Here is a 27,552-nt window from a genome sequence, read left to right on the forward strand (position 1 = left end):
ATTACCAGGGATAGCTTATTATGTACCCAGCCCGCCTCAGAGATGGGGGCTTGGGTCGCCCCCTGGGCATCGGACCATCGTGAAATTTCCCTGTAAGGTCTATGGCCAATCCACCCCTGTTAGTAAGTGCCTTGTTTTAACTTTGTTGATAAGATAAATGCCAGTTGCTGGTGTGAGACAATCCCTTTAATTCATTCTGGATTTATTGTAAAGATCTGTATATATTTGATTTAAAGCCTATTATTGTATGTGGTTCTTTTGTGCAGATTTCACCTTTTTCAATGTATGGATGAGATCTGAGGTAAAAGAGCATCAAATCTGAACCACAAACGGCAATTAACGCATGCGGTTTTTGCAAAAAATGTATTGCGGAAATGCACAAAAATTTGTGCGGAATATCTGCAAGTCAGCTGGCAGCCGTGTGCATGCAATCGTCATTTCTTAGAATAGGTTATTGTTTATCCATTGTAATTGCAAAAAAAAAAAAAACTGTAATAAAAACGCTAAATCTAAAATGACATTTTATGTATCTCATAAAAAGACGCCTTAGAGCTGTCTTAATGCAGCCTTACTCTTTGTGTGGTTTACGAGCATGGATGCAGTAATAGCCATCAGAATTACTGATCTCCATTTCTGACTTTACAGACCGTGCCAGCACCTTTATTTTAACAATTTCATACCCGGCCTCTTTAAATGATTTTTCCACGTCATCCTTAGATAAGGGCAGATGGTAAAAACAGCTATTACCAATATGGTTGTATGAACAGTTAAGAATACTCTGAATTATAATGTGAGCACCGGGTTTAAGTAGCTCCTTAAGCTTTTGCAATACATTGATGAAAGCTTCCCGGTCTTGACAAACACTTTCTATGCAGAGACAGCTAATCAGACAGTCAGCTTCTGGCATAGGTACGTCAAATGGCTTCTCCGCAAGAGCATCACACTTCAACACTTTGGTTATTTTTCTCCTCAGCGTTTCTTCCTTTTTTTCCCAGTTATCTCTATAGAGAAGAATAGACAGAAACGTTTTTAGTCAATGCTTCACCACATTAAAAAGCATCATATTAAAAATGATCAGTCCTCTATAAACTTTTTGCAAAAATTTGCTGCAGAATATACATCCTTCATGTATTGTAGGTAATCTCCCATTTCTATATCTGTGCTGTGCTCTTTTAAGTTCTATATAAAGCAGTATGGTGGCTTCTTGTGAAGCAAGCACTGTTTTTCTTTAATTGAAAGGACTATCTATTTGTAAAAATTCTTTTTGTTTGAAGGCTCCGCTGAAAGTTAACTCATCGCAGGGGGTCCCGCGCTGAAACTCCCAAACTGTAATCCGTGAGATAATTATACGCAAATTGAGAATTACATGGCGTGCATTTAAATTCCTAAAGTAGACAATTCTTTTTTTGTTAGCAATGTCCCCCAAAATAAGATAATGAAAAGGAATTTTATTACTAGGGTCCCCACTGATTAACCACAATCTGTGCAGAAACAAGTAACACGTTTTCAAATCTCCTACAGTGAAAATGAAGCATTACATGCATGCAATAGAGGATTACAATGCAGGCTTTGGCACCATAACAAAAAAGCTTTGTGCACATATCTCTGACTTGATGACAATTTTGTGATTTTATGATATTTTGAGAAATGTTGCAAAACTGCTTTATTACTTTCTATATAGGACCCTCTCTGGGAAGGGTTTATTTATACTCAAACACTAATGCCTACACGGCTACTAACCACTCTTGTCCCAGATTGAATAAAACATAACTTTTACTTTTGACCTTAAAGTGATGAAGGAATAATTTGTGAGCTACCTATAAAGTTAAAAAACACTGAGCCCCAAGGATAGGTGCTGTGAATAAGGGGTCGGTGCGGTATATTAGTAGGCGGGAGTGCACATCACCGCTCAGTCACACACCTACCATCCCAATTGTTACTATACTGTGCCTAAAGACTACTTGGCCCCCGAATGTGGGGTGTAAGCACAAAAAGCAAGTGAGCCTGATGGCAATGTGTATTAACACTTTAGGCACACTGACTGCAACATTTACTCAATGGGGTCCAGCAGATTAAAACCTAAGTTCCGCCCCCCAACATGTTTCGCCAGCTATTCTGGCTTCATCAGGGGTATCGGGCAGACTTAAACTGCTTTATGGGATGATCCTAAGGAATTACAGTAGGACCTGTGCATGTTCATGTGAACTCTGCATGTCCTCAATCCATAGATGAGAGCAGCAAGGAGACAGAGGATTGTGATCTGCATACAGTAAATACATGGGGTCTGTTCCGGTGTATTCGTTTAGGGTTTCTGCCCTGGATCTGCAATTATGGGGTCTGCCCTGGGCCTGTATTTATATATAGTATCTGTTCTTCGGTCAGTATTTGTTCAGGGTGCTTGGAATGGGGAGTGTAATAATATATAAGGTCTGGGGTCTGGGTCGGAATTTAAACAGTCTGGTTTGGGGGCTTGTATTTATTTAGAGGATCTTTTCTGAAGTTTATATTTATCAGGTTACTATAATAGTTTAAGAATTTGCAGTCTGTTTTTGTTTAGTGAGGTCTGTATTCTTGAGTCTGTATTTATTTTGGTCTTGGTTCTCATTAGAGATGAGAGATTTCTTGAAATTTGTTTCATGCCCGATTTGTCTATAAAAAAATAAATAAAATGATTCATTAAAAATCACTAGTCCGATCACACATGGAGGACTGTGTACAGTTCTGGGCTTCTGTGAACAAGGCAGACATAGCAGAGCTTTAGGGGGTTCAAAGTAGCTAAAGTAATAACTGGAATGGGGCAACTACAGTACCCTGAAAGATTATCAAAATTAGGGTTATTCACTTTAGAAAAAAGACGACTGAGGGGAGATCTAATTACTATATATAAATATATCAGGGGTCAGTACAGAGATCTATCCCATCATCTATTCATTCCCAGGACGGTGACTGTGACGAGGGGACATCCTCTGCGCCTGGAGGAAAGAAGGTTTGTACACAAACATAGAAGAGGATTCTTTACGGTAAGAGCAGTGAGACTATGGAACTCTCTGCCTGAGGAGGTGGTGATGGGGAGTACAATAAAGGAATTCAAGAGGGGCCTGGACGTATTTCTGGAGTGTAATAATATTACAGGCTATAGCTACTAGAGAGGGGTCGTTGATCCAGAGAGTTATTCTGATTGCCTGATTGGAGTCAGTAAAAATTGGTTTCTACCTCACTATGGTTGTTTGCCTTCCTCTGGATCAACATATATAAAGTGAAAAGAATGGTGTGGTATTAAACAGGCAGAAAGGGCTCAAACCCACATGCAGTTGTGCATATATATACAGGGGAGCAAATCCTGCACTTGTGGCCCGTTGCTAATGACGATCCCCAACAAAAATGCATGCAGTGGGCAACGGGCCACAAGTGCAGGATTTGCTTCCCTTTATATATATGCACAACTGCATGTGGGTTTGAGCACTTCCTACCTGTTTAATACCACGCCATTCTTTTCAGTTTGTATATATAGAGATGCCTGGAGGTGTATAAACTCCGATTTAAATGTGCCTGCTTTCCATCCACAGGCTACATTTAGGTGCACCTGTGAAGCCATATCAGCCAGTGTTGAGTGGGACTTGCAGACTCCTCCCTCCTCCCATTGCTAGCATGGTTGCATGCTGGAGGTAACGGGTGAGTTGTCTGTGAGTCGGCCTCATGCTCCTCTAATTTGCCCACTGGCTCCTGGTATTGCCCATAGGGCACAGGTAGGTGAGTGTTAGGTCCCGAGCTACTTGAGAAACCTTGGCGCGGTGCTCGGGCTCAGACATGTCCTACACCGTAGGGCATGTTGGCTAATCGATCAATTTTAAAATCAGTTTGAGGGTTTAGTAAGACCGCAGAGTGCACCTGTTTTTGCTATTATTATATTGTTATATTGTTCCTCTGGATCAACTTGCAGGATAACAGGCTGAACTTGATGGACAGATGTCTTTTTTCAACCTCATAAATTATGTTACTTTGTTACTATTCCCGAATCGATTCTATACTAATCAAATTTGCTCCAACTGGCCTGAAAATTGGTATATGATACTCTAAAGACTCATAGGATTTGATTTATTTTGACTTTTTTTTATATTTTGTTGTTCTCTCTTATCTTTTTTTTATTTTTTATGTGTATTTGCCAGATGGTGTTTAAACACACGCTGTGTTAATTGACAAAGGAAATACTTGGCTTGTTCTCAACTAGCAATTCACAGTAAAGGGTAATATTGGCGGTACACGTTCAATAGAAAATATGATTCTCAGCCTGAAGGAACGTTAAATATGAAAATAATGAATATTTTAATAGAATAAATGGGTATAGGTAAAATCAGGCATACAGGAAATCAGAAATGTGGATCAGGTAATAGTCCATCCAGCACTCTGAGAGCCTGACTAGTAACCTGTGTATAAGGCCAGCGTCCAGTGTTGGGGCGCACTGATAGACGTATTTCCACAGGGTATTATGACCGCACCACTCAGTGCAGGGACTGACACTATTGGTCTACTCCACTAATCATTTGCATATGCTCCAGGTTCCTAGCAATGCCGTGGACAATCAATGCAGTAAAAGCAGCTCTAATGGGTTATGGTGCACCCTAACGCTGCTGCTCTAACAGATGAATGATGCGTCTACTTAGATACGCTCACATGCAGACAGTTCTAGTGACAAGGTTATCACTTAATGAAACTGCCCTATTGAGTGAGCGATCGATGACACGGCAATCGCTCTACACGTTTCAACATGAAGGATGTATCTCATGTTTCATCAGGAGCGAAACTGCTTTATTACAGTGTCAAGTTAAGTGAACCAACTGCACTGTAACGTGCATGCATCGGCGCTGTGATGGCCGTGTGCGGCCAGCTACACACCGGGTATAAGTGATCTAAGCCCCGCCCCCCGGGAGTGGGCGTCGGCTCTGGTCTCCAATCAGGGACGGAGGCGCGTCCTTTGACGCGCTCCCTGACAAAACCGTCGCACAGTGCAGCATTATACATTCTCGAGGAGGAGCATAACTATGCTCAATTATATAGGGGAATATTCAAATGCGGTTTAAATCGTCGAATAACCACACTTAAAAGAATTATTCAGGGTATACAAGGAGGATCAAAACATGAGAAGTGCCATCAAAAAGTGGCTTAGATGGTCCACACAGACAGCATATAATTAAGATGAGTAACTATAATATGAGCCACAATTCCACAAAACATACGAGATGGTGGCATCAAATAATAGACACTCTAGAAGAATGCCACCCACAATCACGGTGGCAGAATAATAGACCACGTATCCTAGTATCTTAAATAAAGCAGGAAAACAAAACTGCTTCATTTAATCCCTTGGGATGTACTGTGTCCAGTTTGAAAATACATTCGGTCTCTTTGCGGAGCAATGGCACATCAATGTCCGCTCCGCGAATGGATGTGACAATGTGCTCGATCCCTTGGACCTTCAGCACATCTGGGTTGCCCTCATGATGATTAGAGATGTCCCGAACTATTCGCAAATAGTTCCCGGCGAACATGGCTTGTTCAAGTTCGCCGCTGCGGGCGAACATGTGCGATGTTCGGTCCGCCTCCTTTACGTTATCTTTGAGCAAACTTTGACCCTGTACCTCACAGTCAGCAGACACATTCCAGCCAATCAGCAGCAGACCCTCCCTCCCAGACCCTCCCACCGCCTATCAAAAAGCAAGGACAGAATCCATCTTAGATTAATTCTGAAGCTGCAGTGTCACAAAGTTGTAATCGCAATGCGATTAATACAGGTTATATTAATCGCATTGCGATTACAACTTAGAGCTGGGTTCCTAATGGTTATATTGATAGAATATAACGAAGATTGAGAATATAGTGCTATATTCATTGTCAATTCTAGCAATACAACCATTAGGAACTCAGATCTAAGTTGTAATCGCAATGCGAATAATGCAGGTTATATTAATCGCATTGCGAATGCAAGCTAAGTTCCTAATGGTTGTATTGCTAGAATTGACGAATATAATGAATATAGCACTATATTCTCAATCTTCGTTATATTCTAGCAATACAACCATTAGGAACCCAGCAGCTCTAAGTTGAATTTGCAATGCGATTAATATAACCTGCATTAATCGCATTGCGATTACAACTTTCTCAAATCCGACAGTACATTCTAGCATGGAGCCGTTCCCATGGTGATGGGGACGCTCCATGAGCACGGAAGTCGGCAGAAGCTCCAAGTTGAAATCGCAATGCGATTAATTCAAGTTCTATAAATCGCATTACGATTTCAACAGAACTTCTGCTGACTTCCATGCTCATGGAGCGTCCCCATCACCATGGGAACGACTCCATGCTAGAATGTACTGTCGGATTTGAGAAAGTTGAAATCGCAATGCGATTAATTCAAGTTCTATAAATCGCATTGCGATTTCAACTTACCACACTCTGCATCAACTACGTAATTTTCCATGGGTGTTTTGCCATGGATCCCCCTCCGGCATGCCACAGTCCAGGTGTTAGTCCCCTTGAAACAACTTTTCCATCACTATTGTGGCCACAAAGAGTACCTGTGGGTTTTCAAATTCGCCTTCCTATTGATGTCTATTGCGGTTTGCCCGGTCCGCATGTTCGCGAACATTTGCGGAAATTCACGTTCGCCGTTCGCGAACGGAAAATTTTATGTTCACGACATCACTAATGATGATCACACACGTGGCGTGCCACAGATGTATCACTCTTATTTTTGATGTTCAGTAGGTGTTTACCAATACGTCTCCGTAATTCACATCTGGTCTTCCCCACATACTGTACACCACATTGGCAAGTCAAAAGGTACACCACTCCCACTAATGTACATCTAATACAGGATCTGATGGAGAATCTTTCCTTAGTCACTTGACTAGTAAAATATGCCCCCTTCATGATGTTACCACAAATGATACATGTACCGCATGGAAAGGTACCAGTGAGTGTTATTTTTAGCCATGTGTCAGATGTTGGATGTGAGTAAATACTGTGGACCAGACGATCACATATGTTGGAACTACGGCAAAATGTGATGGAGGGACGATCTAACACCAACTCGCCAATATCTGGGTCAGACTGCAGAATTAGCCAATGTTTCTGAAGGATGTCACGTACACGTTTCTCTGCTTTGTCATACGTTGCTATAATCCTTGGAAAATTATGGCCCTGCGGCCTCTGTTTGGGAATCAGTAGTTGATCACGGCTAACACTCATAGAGTGATGGTATGCTCTCTTGAGTGTTTGCTCAGGATATCCCCTGCGCTTGAATCGTGTCCTCAGGTCATTAGCAGCCACCTTGAAATCCCTAATTTCTAAGACGTACCTCCTGGCTCTCAGGTACTGGCCTTTGGGAATGCCACTCCTGAGAGCCAGGGGATGTCCACTATCCCACCTCAGTAGGCTGTTAGTGGCAGTCTGCTTGCGAAACAGATTTGTCGTGAACTTCCTATCTGACCCCACCGCAACAGTCAGGTCCAGAAAAGTGATGGCCCGCTCATTAATCTAAGACGTGAAGAATAAACCTAGCTGATTGTTATTCAGTTTAGCTACGAATTTGGTGAACAAATCCTTGGTCCCCTTCCACAGTAAAAACACGTCGTCGATATACCTGATCCAGATTACTATCGACGACGTGTACTGCTCCATGGCATCACCAAAGACGACCTCTTTTTATCAACTAGCCTGGAAAGATATTCCCTTTTGTTTAGGAATGGCAGCAGTACAGTGTGAATGTGGAAAGGGTAGATTAATAGAGAAATGTGACTATAATAGTAGCAACAGCAGTAGTAGCATAGCATGGAACTCCTAGGACTCAGATTTTTCATTTTTTATATTTTTTGTTCTCTCTCATCTTAAATTTTTTTATGAGTTTTTTTGCCAGATGATACAGACACTGTTATGGGGGGGGGGGGGGGGGGGGGAACTGGCTTGTTGGGATGAAGCGTCCAATAATTATGCCTGAAAAGGGGAAAATCCCTGCCCCTTTTTATACACATAGGTAAATGTCAGAAAGGAACAGTGGCTTGCTCTGCACAAGCATCCAAAAATTATGCCTGCCAGTATTTATACACACATGTGTTAATTGACTAAATAAATACTGGGCTTGCTCTCAACAAGCCTGGAAGGCATGTGACTACAATAGTAGCGACAGCATTAGCAGCACAACATGGAACAGACAAGGCAGACAAGTATATGTGTCTGCAGCTGTGTTGGCATAGTAGTAGTGGCAGCTTTGTAGTGGTAGTGAAAGTAGGGTAATGGAAGTGGCAGTAGGGGAATTAGCAGTTTAACGTGATAGTAGGCAGGCAGAAAGTCAGCACTGTCAGCAACAGCAGATCTATTTATAGGCTTCGACCGGAAGTGTGTTAAAATCTTTACAGATCCGTGAGTGATGTATTTTATTTAATGTGATTTTTTTTTTTACCATGGAAGTAGAAAGAATTGGACAGCTGGGCATAAGTATGGATATCATACAACAAAATAATCAATTAGGGGAAGATTTGAAACTGTGCCACAATGTACACTATGCCAAAAGTCAGACTGATGGCATATGACAAAAACTGCGGCTGATGACATAGAGAATTCAATTTTAGAATAGGATAACATTTAGATTCAGATGCGGAACTGCACCACCTGGTCAAAAGTCCAACTGATGGAACATGGCAAAAACTGCAGCTGATGACAGAAAATAGTTCAATTTCAGAAAAGGATTACATTTTGATGAAGGTGTGGAACTGTGCCACTACGGACACCTGGCCAAAAGAAGAGTCTGAGTAGAAGAAGCAGCTGATGATGATGACAAGGACACTGTACTGCTTGGGAATGCAGGCTAGCTGCCACAAAGAAGACCATAAGGCGGATTGACTAGTTCTCATCTGGAATGCTGGCCACTATTTTCCCACTAGGTGCAATAGAGCCCTGATACCTAGATTTGTCTTTGAATGCCATTGCTTATTTTAATCCTGCAGATCAAAACATTTTACAACAGTAAATAATGCCATTATTATACCCCTGGTATCAAACACACAACTTGGTGACCGGTCCCTCACTCCCATAAAGCTTTCCCCTGATTAAATTACCTAAAATCTACCCAATTACCACTATTCTTTCCTTATAGTACCACTATCACACTATATTAGTGGCGTTTGTCTGTGATCCTTTTTCTTCCTCCCCCATGATTTTCACTGTCAATATTCACAGTAAAATGGTGCCGGGCGCTGTTTTTATGCAATTTTTCCAGAATGAATCCCAAAAAGCTTTGGATTCATTTTGCATTCACATGTATGTAAAATTCTTAACAAATCTTATTAATTTAGGATTGATTAACTCATCGGCAGTCTGATTTTATTTGTGTTGCCAAGTTTTGGAATAGGCCAGAACTTATAGTCTACTTAAATATGCCAATTCTTACATGGTACTCATGGTGCAGTCAATGAGCTGTGTAATGCACATATGTGTTGGCTCATCAAGAACGAAAGAAACTCTTGATACCTGCCATAAGCTATGGCAAACTGATGAAAGTCCACAAATAAGGGCCCCTCCTGTATTTACTCAGAATGCCCCAATAAGATATTTGAAATGGGTTTCTCACCTCTGACCTAAAAATATGTGGCTTCATCAAATAACTTTCAAATTCTATATTGTTTTAATATTTTATCATTTTAATTCCTATGATGTACCTGTTACCTTCCAGTTCACACACATATTTGGCAAAATGAGACCAGTCTAAAGCAGCTGGGTCCTTTTTCAGCCATTTTTCCAATTGCTCTCGGTTTTGCTCAAGAAAATCAGAGGTTATGATGCTGTTGAACACTTCACAAGAAGAGAACAGATGATAAAATCCGGGTCCAGCTCCGAAGTCAATTAGTATGTCTCCTTTCACACCTGCTTAGAGATAAAACACAGTATAAGCTTCTGATGAGCAACTTGGAAACAAAGAAAAGACCAAAACTTTAATTTCAGCTACACATAGATGAAAACACATTACAACAATTTCTCAAAGCACGGGTTAACAGCCAAAAAAATCTTAATATTTATGGTTCTGATTCTGTAGTTTGCAGAAACAACCCATATGTGGTTGTAAACTGCTGTACGGGCACACGGCAGGGCGCAGAAGGAAAGGAATGCAATACGGTTTTTGGAAGGCAGATTTTGCTGGACTGGTTTTTTGACACCATATCCCATTTGAAGCCCCCTGATGCACACCTAGAGTAGAAACTCCAAAAAAGTGACACCATTTTAGAAACTACACCACTCAAGGTATACAAAACTGATTTTACAAACTTTGTTAACCCTTTAGGTGTTGCACAAGAATTAATGGAAAATAGAGATAACATTTCGAAATTTCACTTTTTGGGCAGATTTTCCATTTTAATAATTTTTTTCCAGTTACAAAGCAAGGGTTAACAGCCAAAAAAATCTCAATATTTATGGCCCTGATTCTGTAGTTTACAGAAACACCCCATATGTGTTCGTAAACTGCTGTACGGGCACACAGCAGGGCGCAGAAGAAAAGGAATGCCATACTAATTTTTGGGATGGGAGATTTTGCTGGTCTGGTTTTCTGACACCATGTCCCATTTGAAGCCCCCCGATGCACCCATAGAGTAGAAACTCCCAAAAAGTGACCCCATTTTAGAAACTACGGGATAGGGTGGCAGTTTTGTTGGTACTATTTTAGGGTGCTTATGATTTTTGGTTGCTCTATATTACACTTTTTAAGAGGCAAGGTAAAAAGAAATAGCTGTTTTGGCACCATTTTTATTTTTTGCTATTTATAACATTCATCTGACAGGTTAGATGATGCAGAATTTTTATAGAGCAGGTTGTCACGGAGGCGACAATACCAAATATGACCAAGAAAATGATTCTTTAGTGTCTGCACATTTTGAAAGCCATAGTTTTATTTATTTTTTGGGCGACTGTCTTGTGTTGGGGCTTATTTTTTTCGGGAAGAGATGATGGTTTGATTGCCACTATTTTGGGGTGCGTATGACTTTTTGATCGCTTGTTATTACACTTTTTGTGATGTAAGGTGATAAAGAAATTGCTTTTTTTACACCGTTTTTATTTTATTATTTTTAGTTAGGTCATGTAATATTTTTATAGAGCAGGTTATTACAGACGCGGTAATACCTAATATGTATACTTTTTTATGTAATTTTACACAATAATATCAGTTTTGAAACAAAAAAAATCATTTTTTTGTTTCATATTCTGAGAGCCATAGTTTTTTCAGTTTTTGGGCGATTATCTTAGGAAGGGTCTCATTTTTTTGCGGGATAAGATGACGGTTTGATTGGCACTATTGTGGGGTGTTTATGACTTTTTGATCGCTTGCTATTACACTTTTTGTGATGTAAGGTGACAAAAAATTGCTTTTTTTACACAGTTTATTTATTTTTATTTTTTACGGTGTTCACCTGAGGGGTTAGGTCATGTGATATTTTTATAGAGCGGGTTCTTACAGACGCGGCAATACCTAATATGTATAGTTTTTGTTATGTATTTTACTTTAACACAATGACAGCATTTTAGAAAAAAAATAAATAAGAGGTTTTAGAGTCTCCATAGTCTGAGACCCATATTTGTTTTTACTTTTTGGGCAATTATCTCATGTAGGGACTCATTTTTTGCGGGATGAGGTGCCAATTTGATTGGTACCAATTTGGCGTACATACGACTTTTTAAATCACTTTTATTACTTTTTTGGGGAAGTAAGGTGGGCAAAATTTCAATTTTATCATAGTTTTTATTTTTTATGCCGTTAGTAACATGACCGTTTCATAGATCAGGTCATTATGGATTATTTTTATAATTTTTAAACAGTGATAAATGTGTTTTTTTATTTTTACATTTTTTTCACTTAAAAAAAATATTGGACCCACTTGGTTCTTGAAGATCCAGTGGGTCTGATGTCTGTATAATACAGTACAGTACACTATATAGTGTACTATACTGTATTTTCACTTTAATATTAGTCTGATCAGACTTCTGCCTTTAGCAGAAGTCTGATCAGACTTAGCCTTACCATGGCAAGCCTGTAAAGGCGTCCGGTTGCCATGGTAACCATCACCCTCACCCGCCACAACAGAGCAGCGGGTGATGGGGAGAGAGGGGTGCCCCCTCCCTCTGTGATCCCATTAAGAATCAGGGTATGAAACGGCACAGGGGGAGCTCCCTCCCTGTTAACCCCATTCATACAGCGGTCCCTACAGACCGCGGCATGGAGAGGGTTAAACGGCTGACATCGCAGCACAGATGTCAGCCGTTTCAAGCAAAATGTCAGCAATGTTCTGACACTCTGGCTAAAACTGATTTGCCATCCTGGAAATGAGAGGGGGCGGGCGGAATGATCACGCACCTGCACCACCTGCACCCCCCCCGCACAGCCCGGCAGATGACAATAAGGGCTGCAGGGGGGGGGGGGGGGTTAAAAATTAAAATATCTGTCACGGACCGCAGGGATCAGAAACTTCCGAAAGCGCTGCAAATCGCAGGTCTGAATTGACCTGCGGTTTGCAACGATTGACGATACAGGGGAAGGGTCACAGGACCCCCCTCGGCATTGTCACAGAGTGCCTGTTGAATGATTTCAGCAGGCACTCTGTTCCGATCACTGCCCGCCGCACGGCGGTGATCAGAAATACACAGGGCGTACAGGTACATCCTGTGTCCTTAAGTATCGGGACATTAGGGCATACCTGTACGCCCTGTGTCCCCAAGAGGTTAATAAGCCCTCTACCTGGCAGTGGATCGCCAGAGCTATGAAGAGGTGCTGGCCTCTTCATAACTTTGGGGAATCCACCGCTGCTTCTAAATGTAAAACAGCTTTCGAGCTGTAGAAAATGGTAAATGAGATGGGCCTGCCGACCCATCCCCTTCCCTGCCCACGTCCACTTTTTTAGACTTGCAGTGAGCAGGCAACAGTCACAGATTGCGGCACAAAGGACCTTTTGACCAGAAATATGCCTAATTAAAGTGTATTTCTGTTTAATAAATGACCCCCTATGTTCTGCCATTCCTGTATTATCCCTTCTAGCAGTTAAATAAATAACCAGCAGTCTGCAGTAAAGTATTCTTGTATGTTACCAGTAGTGGGTGTGTCTGATTCTGTCCAATCGGTGCTGCTGGTGTCAGACTGTGCAGAGACACACACTCAACTGGTATCACCCATCTGTACCTTTGCTACAAGCTGCTAGCAATTCATGCATAACATCTAGTAGAAATTACAAAGGAATGACACAAGATATATCTGTTGGAATAAATGCTCCAGAATTGTTATAAGCTGCGGGCTGCAAGTTGTTGCTAAAACAGACATGTCAGCGGAGGTGACAGGTCCTCTTTAAGTTGTATGCCTATTAAGTTTCTTCAATAATAATACAAATTTCCTTCTTCTGCACCTGATTATTAAAAAGTCTGCAAGGAGGTGTCCCAATGAGGATTGTACGAGTATTTAACCCTTTCTTGAACAAGGGTCATTGATGCCAGGTCAAAACTTACAAATCTGACATGCGTCACTTTATGTGGTAATAGTTTTGGAACACATTAATTTTTCCAAACCATTCTGAGACTGTTTTCTTATGACACATTGTACTTCATGATAGTCATAAATTTGAGTCAATATATTTCACCTTTATTTATGAAAAAATCCCAAATTTACCCCAAATTTAGAAAAATTCACAATTTTCTAAATTTCAATTTCTCTGCTTCTAAAACCGAAAGTCATACCTAATAAAATATTTATTACTTAACATTCCCCGTATGTATACTTTATGTCGGCATCATTTTGGAAATGTCATTTTATTTTTTTAGGACATTAGAAGGCTTAGAAGTTTAGAAGCAATTCTTAAAAAAAAAATTTCAAAATTCCAAAACCCACTTTTTAAGGACCAGTTCAGGTCTGAAGTCACTTTGTGGGGCTTACACAGTGGAAACACCCCATAAATGACCCCAATGTAGAAACTACACCCCTCAAGTTACTCAAAACTGATTTTACAAACATTGTTAACCCTTTAGGTGTGCCACAAGAATTAAAGGCAAATGGAGATGAAATTTCTAAATTTAACTTTTGGCAGATTTTCCATTTTATGAAAAAAAAATCTTTAACACATTGAGGGTTAACAGCCAAACAAAACTCAATATTTATTACCCTGATTCCGCGGTTTACATCTAAAGGGTTACAGCAAAGTGTCAGCATAAAGCTGACACTCACTGCTGATGGCGGCGGCTCAGGAATGGAGCCGCTGCCATCAAACACAGCAGGGGGACCGCACCGCAAGGGGGCAAAGGAGGCAGCGCTGGAAAGGGGGAGGGGGAAGGTACGGCCAGCAGTGAGGGGGCAGGAGCAAATGGGGGCAGGATGAATGTATGGGGCGGGGAGGGGACGGACCGCATCAGGGGCAGGCTCCATATTCATTATGAATGGGGGCGGGGAAACTGCATCAGGGGCAGGCGAGGACAGGAGGCGCACAGGAAGGGGGCACAGATCGGGTGGCATGAGGACACATTACCTGATTTCAGGCTCTGATCTGCAGAGCGTAGATCAGAGCCTGGAACAGATATTTTTACTGCCACGATCCGATTGGTTAGTCTGCACAGACTAACCAATTGGATCGATTGCCGGCAAGGGACCACTCTAATTGGTCCCTTGCCGGCATTACTGCACTGTATGCTGTCCGTGACAGCAGCAGGGCAGGGGCAGAAGCTTTATTCCAAGCGCTTTGCAGCGCTTGGATTAAAGAGCTAGCTTGACGTGGCATGTACAAATATCACGTACATAAACGTATTGCAGTCAGGAAGGGGTTAATCATCCCCGAACTGTTATACCTTATTCACACATCAGTGTTCGGTCAGTGATTTCCATCAGTGATTGTGAGCCAAATTCCGGATTAGGCACTTACTAATATATTGTTATTATCCATATTGCTTCCTTTTCAGTGACAGTCGTGCTTGCACATTATAGGAAAGAGCATCGGCCTCTTGTGGCCGGGACTGTGGGAGCGCACATAGGCTAGTGCTTTTTTCTATAGTGTGCAAGCACGACCACCACTGCTGGATTGCAGGGTGGTTATAACCATCGAAACTAGCAGTGTATAATGTGATGGGAAAATGAATGAAGCCAGCAGAGGAGGCAATATGGACAATCACGATATACTAGTAAATGCCTTGTATTAACTTTCTCGTCCTGACAAATGCCATTTGCTGAAGTGAGACAATTCTTTTAACATCACACATAACAGTGATAACTCTCTGAGTACAGATAATGTAGTAGATGTCACCTGCAGTCCTGTGTAACACCATAAATAAAATAGTGATGTGTATTTCTCTGAGCACATATAGTTAATAAATGTCACCTGCAGTCCTATGTAACACCACAGATAACACAGTGGTAACTCTCTGGGTACAGATAATGTAGTAGATGTCACCTGCAGTCCTGTGTAACACCATAAATAACAGTGATAACTCTCTGGGTACAGATAATGTAGTAGAAGTTAGGCCGGACAAGTTAGCGCAGCGGTAAGGGGAGGCCGGTCATGAAGAGGGTTTTGGGGGTGAGGTAGGGGTTAAGGTTAGGAGGCAGGGTTCTAGGAAAAGGCGAGAGTCGCCATGTGAACGGGGGGGGGGGGTGGCGGGCGGTTTAGAGCGAAGGAGGAGGCGGGGCCAGGGGCAGTCGGCCAGGGGAGAGCAAACGGAGCAGTCAAGCGGTACGATGGCAGCGCAGGCTTTAGCAGTGGAGAATTTATTGGAGCAGCTGCATCAGGAGGCGGAGGTGCGGGGGCCTGGCTGGTTGCAGGAGCAGGTTGGTGCGTGCATTCTGTCGCCTGCTCCTGTAGCTACCCCCCCTCAAGGGACCCTCCGCAGCGGAGGTTTCCTGCTCAGCCTGTGGCAGGGCGCTCTCGTTGTGGGAGGAATCCCACTGCACGGCAGGGCCCAGAGCAGAGCGGGACGCCCCTTCCCCCGCTCTCTGCTGTCAGACTTGAGGATGCAGGACCTGGAACGGTGGACCGGCCCAGTCCTGGCTCTAGCGGGTGGTCCACTCAGCGAAGTGAGGAGATCTGGGTGCCTCGGGCTGCACAGAGTGGTGGAGAAGAGCTGTGCAGGCTCAGTGAAGTTCCGTGCGGAGTGGAAGGATATTCCCCTAGGTTGGCGGGTGCCGTGTCGTCGTGCCAGAGGCCTGCCAGCATCATCCAGAGGGCCGTGCAATTCGTCCGGGAGGATTTGCCGTCGACGTCCAGGAGCTACGCCAAGGGAGAGTCCGTGCAGCGGGAGTCAGGATCTGCGACAGCGGGAGTCACAGCGCCCGTGGTGCCTGGTGAGACTACTTGGGGTCCCTTGTTAGCGCAGGGCTTCCCGGTGGGATGTGTTGGGGGGGTGGCCATGGGTGAGTTAGGAAAGGGGTTGGGGCAGTTTTTGGGGGGTTTGGGGGTTGGTTGTCTAGTTTGGGGCGACAGGGGGGGTCGCCATTGCCGGCATGGGGTGTGTTGCCAGGGCCGGTGGCTGGGTCGAGTGGGGGGTCGGTGTCTGTGGAGACGCAGGTAGATGGGGAGGAGGAGGGGCAGAGGCTGGATGATAGAGCGCGTGGGGAGGAGTATGTGTGCTTTGAGGGCCCTTTGGGGGCCCATTTGAAGCAGGAGGTAAAAGAGAAGATCTGGAAAGGGGAATATGTGGAAATATTTTCACTGCTCCCCTTGCAAAGGTTTAATTTGGATAGGGGTAAGAAGGATGAGGGTAAAAAGGAGGAAGAGGAGAAGCGGCGCATAGGTTGATTCCTCGTACATTTGCTAATTGGCTGCAAGCTTTTGCCATATTAGCAAGTGTCATTGGGGAGAGGTCCCCAGAATGTTGTTCGGCGTTGTTCTGTTACCAAGATGCCATAGGGGAGGCGTATTGGGTATACGGCGGGGTGGGATGGCTCCGGTATGACGAGCAGTTCCGGCAGCGTAAGGCGGTTAGGTCTGCTATCCGGTGGGATCACAAGGATATTGGGTTATGGTTGAAGGTAACGGCACCGCCGAGGGCTGGGCAGTCCTTTCGAGGGGAGCCCGGGGGGTCGTCTCCGGGAGCACTGGCGGCCGCATCGGCGAAAGGGTTGTGTTTCCTCTTTAATGAGGGAAGCTGCAGATTCGGTGTTAAGTGCAAGTTTAAGCACAAATGCACAGTGTTTGGGGGGTCCCATGGAGCTAGCCGTTGCTTTAAAGGAGGTAGACAGAGGGGGGGTGATGGGGTTGGAAAGGGGTCGGACGCCGGTGCGGGTGGAAAGGATGCAGGCGTTTCTAGATAGGTATCTGGACCGGGCGGCGGCCAGGTTGTTGGGGGATGGTTTTCGGTTTGGTTTTCGCATTCCTGCGGTGGTAACGGCGGGGCCTGTGGTTCATAGGAATCTTAGGTCTGTGCTTGAGCATGCAAAGGTGGTGACTGAGAAATTGAAAAAAGAGGTGGAATTGGGGCGGATGGCGTGCCCATTCAGGGATCCGCCGCTTCCGAATCTTACAGTGTCTCCACTGGGGGTGGTTCCAAAGAAAGAGCCGAACAAGTTTCGGGGAGTATTTTGTGGTCAGGTGTTTGCCTATGGGGTGCTCTCTCTCGTGTGCGTATTTTGAGACTTTTAGTTCGTTTTTGGAGTGGGTGGTGGTGGAAGTTTCAGGTTGTTCATCAGTGATTCATTATTTGGACGATTTTTTGTGTTTGGGGCCGGCGAATTCTCGGGTTTGTTCGTTGTTGTTGCACATGGTGCAGTTGGTTTTTTGTGCGCTTTGGGGTACCGTTAACGATAGAAAAGACGTTAGGTCCAGTGACGGAATTGTGTTTTCTGGGGATCGTCATAGACACTGTGAGGATGGAGTGTAGGCTTCCTGAGGACAAGTTGCTGGATCTTCGGCAGAACATTGATAAGGCCATAGGGCGGGAGAAGATTAGGTTGAGGGATTTACAGTCGTTGTTGGGGAAGCTTAATTTCGCGTGTCAGATCATGCCGATGGGTAGAATTTTCTGTAGACGTTTGGCTGCGGCGACAGCAGGGGTGTCGGTGCCTTATCACTTCATTAGGTTGCGGAACGAGTTGAAAGGGGATTTACGGGTTTGGGCAGAATTTTTGGGGCAGAATTTTTGGGGCAGTATAATGGTCGGACATTAGTCATGGGGGAGGTGTGTGATACGGCGGATTTTGAGTTATATACGGATGCGTCGGGGGGAGTGGGTTTTGGAGCTTACTGTCAGGGGAAATGGTGTGCGGGCGGGTGGCCGGAGTCGTCGGTGGGTCGGGGTTGGGTGAAGAATATTGCATTGTTGGAGTTGTTTCCCATTGTCATGGCGGTTGTGTTGTGGGGGGAATGATTTCAGAATAGGAAGGTGCGCTTCCATTGTGATAATTTGGGGGTAGTCCAGGCTATCAACAGTTTGTCAGCGTCTTCCCCTCTGGTGGTCAGGCTTTTGCAATTTTTGGTTTTACGTTGCTTGTCAATTGACATGTGGTTGGTGGCAGAGCATGTCGCTGGAGTGTCTAATTCTGTGGCGGACTCTCTTTCTCGTTCACAGTGGGATCGGTTCCGGCTACTAGCACCAGAAGTGGAGTTGGAGGGCCTGGAGTGTCCGTCATGGCTGTGGGGGATCTTGGAGGAGAGGTGATGGGGTTGCTGAGGGATTCACTGAGTCCGGGTATGTGGAGGGAGTATGGTAAGGCGTGGGAAATTTGGGAGAGGTGGATCGGTAACTGGGGTGCAGGTGGGGAGGATGGGGGTGTTAAGTTGGTGATGCTGTTGGGGCACTTGAAGAGTGAGGGTCGGTGTCTAGAGTAAATCATTTGGTTGCGGGGGTGGCGTTTGGTTTCAAAATGCGGGGACAGTTGGATTTGACGAAAGGGTTTTTAGTGCGGCAGGTTTTAAAGGGATGTCGTAGGGGGGCCGGTAAGGTGACGGATTGGAGGAGGCCAGTGTCTTTTGAGTTAGTGGTACAGATGGGTGAGAAGTTGAGTGATGTGTGTAGCTCGGGGTGGAAGTTGGGGTTGTTTAGGGCGGCTTTTGCGTTAGCGTTTTTTGGTGCTTTTAGATTGGGGGAGTTGATGAGTGGTAGTATCAACCGGGCGGGGGGGTTGAGTGGTGTGGATGTGGAGGTGTGCGAGGATAGGGTTTTGGTGCGGATTAGCAGGTCTAAAACGGATCAGGAGGTCAGCGGTTTGCATTGTTTTCGGTTCCGGGATGTGGCATATGCCCGGTTTAATGCGTGGGGCGGTATGGGTTGGGTGTTGGTAGGGATTCATTGTAGTTTTTCCGGCATGATGATGGTTCGTTTTTGTCTAGATTTCAGTTTTTGGCTGTGTTTAGAAAGTGCTTGAAGGCGTTGGGGGTTCCGGATAAGGAATATTCTGGACATTCTTTTCGGATTGGTGCTGCGACTGAGGCGGCTAGATTGGGGGTCGGTGAGGAGGTGATTATGAGGATCGGGCGCTGGGAGTCAGTGCGATTTAAATCTTATGTTCGGCTGGGGTTGTTGTAGTGAGGTAGCGGTATGCAGGGGCCTGAGTTAATTATGATTTTGTTTGTTTGCAGGTTTTCCTGTTGGATTTTGGGTCACTCCTATGTTTTTTGGGGGGCACTCAGAGCAGATGTTAGGCCGAATGGGCGACAGCTGGGGCTGAGTTTGGAGGTGGCTACAGTTAGGTGGTTGGGGGTTAGAGGTATGTTGTGGGGAGGTGTGTTGCGGGAGGTGCAGCGGTTCGCACGGTTGGATCGGCCTCCGGATGTGTTGGTGCTCCATGTTGGGGGCAATGACTTGGGTAGGTGTCCATTTAGGGAGTTGATTAGGGATGTGAAGTTTGACCTGCTGAGGATCTGGGCGTTGTTTCCTGGTGTGGTTACAGTTTGGTCAGATATTGTGCCGCGTAAGGCATGGAGGGAGGCAAGGTCTGTGGAGAGCATTAATAAAGCCCGGATAAAAGTGAATAGGGCAGTGGGCCGGTTTATATCGAAGAATGGGGCCGTCGTGGTCCGTCATGAAGACTTGGAAAAAGGAGTTGGTGCATTTTGGATTTGTGGTCTTTGGGGATCCAGAGTGGAGTGGAGATAGCGTTGAGGATGTGGAGGGACGCACAGGGGTGAGGAGGTCAATCTGCGCGTTCTTGGAGGCGGGGGAGGTCCTTGAAGTGGGAAAATATGGTGGTATCTGAGGATGGGAGGGCCCCGCGGGAGGGGCTGGACTCTCATGGAGGAGCTGGTATTAACGAACTAGGCGTCCATCAGTTGCTGGTTGGATTCATTTTTCCATCACATTATACACTGCTCGTTCCCATGGTCATGACCACCCTGCAATCCATCAGTGGTGGCCCTGCTTGCACACTATAGAAAAAGGACCAGCCCGTGTGAGCTCCCACGGTCCTGGTCACCAGAGAGGCCGCTGCTTTTTCCTATAGTGTGCAAGCACAGCCACCACTGCTGGATTGCAGGGTGGTCTGTAACCATGGAAACAAGCAGTGTATAATGTGATGGAAAAATGAATCCAACCAGCAAAGGAGGCAATATGGATATGGATAGTAAGTGCCTTATATGAACGTTCTCTACATGACAAATGCCACTTGCTATAGTGACACAACCACTTTATGGCTAGGTGATTTTTTTTATATATATTTTTTTTATCTCCACCTTTTCAAAGCCATATTTTTTTTTCTTGATTAATATAGGCATTTGATGGCTAATTTTATATAGGATAAGTTGGATTTTTTAACCATACCAATTTATTGTATGGTACATCAGGGGAATTTTATAACTTTTTTTTTTAATAATGGGGACGGGGTTGTTTTTTCGGCGTGCGGTAAAAATATTTTAACTTTATTAAGTATGATTATAAAGATACCACACTTACAATGCTTTTATGTTTCAAAAAAGCACTTAAAAAACAGATTGCTCTGTGTCACCATATTCTGACACCCTATTTTATTTTTCTGCCATTTGAGCTGTGTAAGCTCTCATTTTTTGACAGGGCAAGCTATAGATTTTAGTGGTACAATTTTTTGGGATAATTTTTATTTCAATTTTTCAGGGGAGACAAGGTGAGAGAATAGTTAATTTTGTCATGAGGTGTGTGGCTTCATGCAAGGACAATGCAGTATTATATGGTGGTCATTCACATGAACATCCCAAGTCCCCTAGAGCCATTGCTCACATGTATAGTTCAGGTTCGTACCGAATATGGGGTGTCCGTGACACGGACCCGAACCTGAATATTTTCGTAAAAGTCTGGGTTCAGGTTCGGTGTTCGTCGCTTTCTTGGCGCTTTTTGAAAGGCTGCAAAGCAGCCAATCAACAAGCGTCATACTACTTGCCCCAAGAGGCCATCACAGCCATGCCTACTATTGGAATAGCTGTGATTGGCCAGTGCAGCATGTGACCCAGCCTCTATTTAAGCTGGAGTCACGTAGCGCCGCACGTCACTCTGCTCTGAACAGTGTAGGGAGAGGTTGCAGCTGCGACTGTTAGGGCGAGATTAGGCAGTGATTAACTCCTCCAAAACACTTAAGTCAGTGATCAATCTACAGCTGTGGATCATTGAACTGCTGCTATTCAATTGCTCACTGTTTTTAGGCTGCCCAGAGCGTTTTTCAGTCACTCTTTTCTGGGGTGATCGGCGGCCATTTTGGGTCTTGTGGTGCGCCAGCACAAGCTGCCACCAAGTACATTTAACCATCAATAGTGTGGTTATTTTTTGGCTATATCCTACATCAGGGGCAAGCTGTCACCAAGTGCATTTAACCATCAATAGTGTGGTTATTTTTTAGCTATATCCTACATCAGGGGCAAGCTGTCACCAAGTGCATTTAACCATCAATAGTGTGGTTATTTTTTGGCTATAACCTACATCAGGGGCAAGCTGTCACCAAGTGCATTTAACCATCAATAGTGTGGTTATTTTTTGGCTATATCCTACATCAGGGGCAAGCTGTCACCAAGTGCATTTAACCATCAATAGTGGGGTTATTTTTTGGCTATATCCTACATCAGGGGCAAGCTGTCACCAAGTGCATTTAACCATCAATAGTGTGGTTATTTTTTGCCTATATCCTACATCAGGGGCTTGGCTGTGCTTGCTATTTTATTGAGGGGTGAAATACAATTGCCAAAATAGCAGTACCCTAAATCTGGTGTTTCAGCTGTGGCCAGCCAATTGCAATACTGTCTGCAGTCTGGCAAAGGATATATTTTTATTCAGGGTTGAAATACAATTCCCAACTTAGCAATTCTCTAAATTAGTGGTTTCTGTTGTATCAGGCCTACTTTAAATCTATCCCTAAAAGGGTATATTAGATTCAAGGTGCGGATAGGGTAATTCTCAATAACTTCACACACACGCTACTGTGCAATTCCAAGTCTAATTCTGTCTGTAAACGTATACCTGTCTCCCAGTGCCTAAATAATAGGCCTCAAATTTATATTCATCTAAATCTGTGGTTATTGCTGTGGCTGGTCAAGTTATTTAGTGTCCGTCAAAGCACAGTTTTTGTTCTGGGTTGAAATACAATTCCCAACTTAGCAATTTCCTAAATTAGTGGTTTCTGCTGTATCAGGCCTACTTTAAATCTATCCATAAAAGGGTATATTAGATTCAAGGTGCAGATAGGGTCATTCTCAATAACTTTACACACACGCTACTGTGCATTTCCAAGTCTAATTCTGTCTGTAAACGTATACCTATCACCCAGCGCCTAAATAATAGGCCTCAAATTTATATTCAGCTAAATCTGTGGTTATTGCTGTAGCTGGTCAAGTTATTTTGTGTCCGTCAAAGCACAGTTTTTGTTCTGGGTTGAAATACAATTCCCAACTTAGCAATTTCCTAAATTAGTGGTTTCTGCTATATCAGACCTACTTTAAATCTATCCATAAAAGGGTTTATCAGATTTAAGGTGCTGATAGGGTCATCCACAATAACTTCACACGCTACCGTGCATTTCCAAGTCTAATTCTGTCCGTAAACGCATTATATTCAGCTAAATCTGTCGTTACTGCTGTGCCTTTATTAGTGTAATATGGTACCTAAATAGATAGCCAGATAGTGTTAGGTGTCTGTAAAAAAAGGCCTGAATTTGAATTCAATATATTGGGCCAAATAATATTTTTCTTATTGTGGTGAACGGTAACAATGAGGCAAACATCTAGTAAGGGACGCGGACGCGGACATGGTCGTGGTGGTGTTAGTGGACCCTCTGGTGCTGGGAGAGGACGTGGCCGTTCTGCCACAGCCACACGTCCTAGTGTACCAACTACCTCAGGTCCCAGTAGCCGCCAGAATTTACAGCGATATTTGGTGGGGCCCAATGCCGTTCTAAGGATGGTAAGGCCTGAGCAGGTACAGGAATTAGTCAACTGGGTGGCCGACAGTGGATCCAGCACGTTCACATTCACTGTCTTCTGCAGAAAGCGCACAGATGGCGCCTGAAAACCAAGCCCATCAGTCTGTCACATCACACCCATGCATACCAGGGAAACAGTCTGAGCCTCAAGTTATGCAGCAGTCTCTTATGCTGTTTGAAGACTCTGCTGGCAGGGTTTCCCAAGGGCATCCACCTAGCCCTTCCCCAGCGGTGGAAGACATAGAATGCACTGACGCACAACCACTTATGTTTCCTGATGATGAGGACATGGGAATACCACCTCAGCACGTCGCTGATGATGATGAAACACAGGTGCCAACTGCTGCGTCTTTCTGCAGTGTGCAGACTGAACAGGAGGTCAGGGATCAAGACTGGGTGGAAGACGATGCAGGGGACGATGATGTCCTAGACCCCACATGGAATGAAGGTCGTGCCACTGACTTTCACAGTTCGGAGGAAGAGGCAGTGTTGAGACCGAGCCAACAGCGTAGCAAAAGAGGGAGCAGTGGGCAAAAGCAGAACACCCGCCGCCAAGAGACTCCGCCTGCTACTGACTGCCATCATCTGGGACCGAGCACCCCAAAGGCAGCTTCAAGGAGTTCCCTGGCATGGCACTTCTTCAAACAATGTGCTGACGACAAGACCCAAGTGGTTTGCATGCTGTGCCATCAGAGCCTGAAGCGAGGCATTAACGTTCTAAACCTTAGCACAATCTGCATGACCAGGCACCTGCATGCAAAGCATGAACTGCAGTGGAGTAAACACCTTAAAAACAAGGAAGTCACTCAGGCTCCCCCTGCTACCTCTTCTGCTGCTGCCGCCTCGGCCTCTTCTGCTGCTGCCGCTTCGGTCTCTTCCTCCGCCTCTGGAGGAACGTTGGCACCTGCCGCCCAGCAAACAGAGGATGTACCACCAACACCACCACCTCCATCACCAAGCATCTCAACCATGTCACACGCCAGCGTTCAGCTCTCCATCTCACAAACATTTGAGAGAAAGCGTAAATTCCCACCTAGCCACCCTCGATCCCTAGCCCTGAATGCCAGCATTTCTAAACTACTGGCCTATGAAATGCTGTCATTTAGGCTGGTGGACACAGACAGCTTCAAACAGCTCATGTCGCTTGCTGTCCCATAGTATGTTGTTCCCAGCCGGCACTACTTCTCCAAGAGAGCCGTGCCTTCCCTGCACAACCAAGTATCCGATAAAATCAAGTGTGCACTGCGCAACGCCATCTGTGGCAAGGTCCACCTAACCACAGATACGTGGATCAGTAAGCACGGCCAGGGACGCTATATCTCCCTAACTGCACACTGGGTAAATGTAGTGGCGGCTGGGCCCCAGGCGGAGAGCTGTTTGGCGCACGTCCTTCTGCCGCCAAGGATCGCAGGGCAACATTCTTTGCCTCCTGTTGCCTCCTCCTCCTCCTACTCGGCTTCCTCCTCCTCTTCTTCCACCTGCTCATCCAGTAAGCCACACACCTTCACCACCAACTTCAGCACAGCCCCGGGGTAAACGTCAGCAGGCCATTCTGAAACTCATATGTTTGGGGGACAGGCCCCACACCGCACAGGAGTTGTGGCGGGGTATAGAACAACAGACCGATGAGTGGTTGCTGCCGGTGAGCCTCAAGCCCGGCCTGGTGGTGTGCGATAATGGGCGAAATCTCGTTGCAGCTCTGGGACTAGCCGGTTTGACGCACATCCCTTGCCTGGCGCATGTGCTGAATTTGGTGGTGCAGAAGTTCATTCTCAACTACCCCGACATGTCGGAGCTGCTGCATAAAGTGCGGGCCGTCTGTTCGCGCTTCCGGCGTTCACATCCTGCCGCTGCTCGCCTGTCTGCGCTACAGCGTAACTTCTGCCTTCCCGCTCACCGCCTCATATGCGACGTGCCCACCAGGTGGAACTCCACCTTGCACATGCTGGACAGACTGTGCGAGCAGCAGCAGGCCATAGTGGAGTTTCAGCTGCAGCACGCACGGGTCAGTCGCACTGCGGAACAGCACCACTTCACCACCAATGGCTGGGCCTCCATGCAAGACCTGTGTGCCCTGTTGCACTGTTTCGAGTACTCCACCAACATGGCCAGTGGCGATGACACCGTTATCAGCGTTACAATACCACTTCTATGTCTCCTTGAGAAAACACTTAGGGCGATGATGGAAGAGGAGGTGGCCCAGGAATAGGAGGAGAAGGAAGAGGGGTAATTTTTAGCACTTTCAGGCCAGTCTCTTCGAAGTGACTCAGAGGGAGGTTTTTTGCAACAGCAGAGGCCAGGTACAAACGTGGCCAGCCAGGGCCCACTACTGGAGGACGAGGATGAGGAGGAGGTGGAGGAGGATAAGGATGAAGCATGGTCACAGCGGGGTGGCACCCAATGTAGCTCGGGCCCATCACTGGTGCGTGGCTGGGTGGAAACGCAGGACGATGACGATACGCCTCCCACAGAGGACAGCTTGTCCTTACCTCTGGGCAGCCTGGCACACATGAGCGACTACATGCTGCAGTGCCTGCACAACGACAGCAGAGTTGCCCACATTTTAACGTGTGCGGACTACTGGGTTGCCACCGTGCTGGATCCACGGTACAAAGACAGTACTTCCTGCACTGGAGCGTGATAGGAAGATGCGCGAGTACAAGTGCACGTTGGTAGACACGCTACTGAGAGCATTCCCAAATGTCACAGGGGAACAAGTGGAAGCCCAAGGCCAAGGCAGAGGAGGAGCAAGAGGTCGCCAAGGCAGCTGTGTCACGGCCAGCTCCTCTGAGGGCAGGGTTAGCATGGCAGAGATGTGGAAAAGTTTTGTCAACATGCCACAGCTAACTGCACCACCACCTGATACGCAACGTGTTAGCAGGAGGCAACATTTCACTAACATGGTGGAACAGTACGTGTGCACACCCCTCCACGTACTGATTGATGGTTCGGCCCCATTCAACTTCTGGGTCTCCAAATTGTCCACGTGGCCAGAGCTAGCCTTTTATGCCTTGGAGGTGCTGGCCTGCCCGGCGGCCAGCGTTTTGTCTGAATGTGTATTCAGCACGGTAGGGATCGTCATTACAGACAAACGCAGCCGCTTGTCTACAGCCAATGTGGACAAGCTGACGTTCATAAAAATTAAGGCATGGATCCCACGGGACCTGTCCATCCCTTGTCCAGATTAGACATTAACTACCTCCCCTTAACCATATATTATTGTACTCCAGGGCACTTCCTCATTCAATCCTATTTTTATTTTCATTTTACCATTATATTGCGGGGCAACCCAAAGTTGAATGAACCTCTCCTCTGTCTGGGTGCCGGGGCTTAAATATATGACAATGGACTGTTCCAATGTTGGGTGACGTGAAGCATGATTCTCTGCTATGACATGAAGACTGATTCTCTGCTGACATGAAGCCAGATTCTCTGTTATGGGACCTCTCTCCTCTACCTGGGTGCCGGGGCCTAAATATATGACAATGGACTGTTACAGTGGTGGGTGACGTGAAGCCAGATTCTCTGCTATGGGACCTCTCTCCAATTGATATTAGTTAATTTTTATTTATTTTATTTTTATTTTTATTCTTTTCCCTATCCACATTTGTTTGCAGGGGATTTACCTACATGTTGCTGCCGTTTGCAGCCCTCTAGCCCTTTCCTGGGCTGTTTTACAGCCTTTTTAGTGCCGAAAAGTTCGGGTCCCCATTGACTTCAATGGGGTTCGGGTTCGGGACGAAGTTCGGGTCGGGTTCGGATCTCGAACATTTCCGGAAGGTTCGTCCGAACTTCTCGAACCTGAACATCCAGGTGTTCGCTCAACTGTAGTCCTGATGGGATAACACGGTTACCGGATAACAGTTTACTTCACATTTTTCAGGTAAGTTACATTCATACATAGGCAATCAAGTCTTATTGAATTTTAACAATAAACTTGTTTTAATAGAGAATAACTGTCTATACTTATCAATGAACAGTTTTATAGTTTACCTGAACAAAATATTTCATGCAGATTCTGCAAGGCAAAGTCTGTCCATTCTGTAGCGATGCCTCCTTTCCCCGCAGAATAGAATGTCTGGTAGTAGACTACAGGATCAAATTCATTTATGTACATCTGTTCGGAGTATGAGGTATCCATGTTATTGTCTTCTCCGAAGAAGACGATCTGCCTCACTTGG

At 45.2% G+C, this 27,552-nt stretch overlaps 1 protein-coding gene across 1 annotated transcript; it reads right to left on the bottom strand.

Annotated features, from left to right (window-relative positions):
• Positions 1 to 552: 552 nt before the first annotated feature.
• On the bottom strand, positions 553 to 27,552 carry LOC122928943 (nicotinamide N-methyltransferase-like). Its single transcript, XM_044282286.1, has 3 exons — positions 27,365 to 27,552; positions 9,711 to 9,915; positions 553 to 1,001 (listed from the first exon to the last, which is right to left on the bottom strand). Exons 1-3 carry the CDS (start codon positions 27,510 to 27,512, stop codon positions 569 to 571), a joined length of 786 nt encoding a protein of 261 aa, XP_044138221.1. The 5' UTR covers positions 27,513 to 27,552; the 3' UTR covers positions 553 to 568.

Source organism: Bufo gargarizans, chromosome 2, assembly GCF_014858855.1.
Source record: "Bufo gargarizans isolate SCDJY-AF-19 chromosome 2, ASM1485885v1, whole genome shotgun sequence".
NCBI lineage: Eukaryota > Metazoa > Chordata > Amphibia > Anura > Bufonidae > Bufo > Bufo gargarizans.

Excerpts from the sequence above, each read along its gene's own strand:
- LOC122928943 (XM_044282286.1), bottom strand. The coding sequence starts at position 27,512 with ATGGATACCTCATACTCCGAACAGATGTACATAAATGAATTTGATCCT. Across the intron at positions 9,916-27,364 it reads GCATGAAATATTTTGTTCAG|GTGTGAAAGGAGACATACTA; the intron begins GTAAACTATAAA and ends ATCTCTAAGCAG. Across the intron at positions 1,002-9,710 it reads TGTGAACTGGAAGGTAACAG|AGATAACTGGGAAAAAAAGG; the intron begins GTACATCATAGG and ends TCTTCTCTATAG.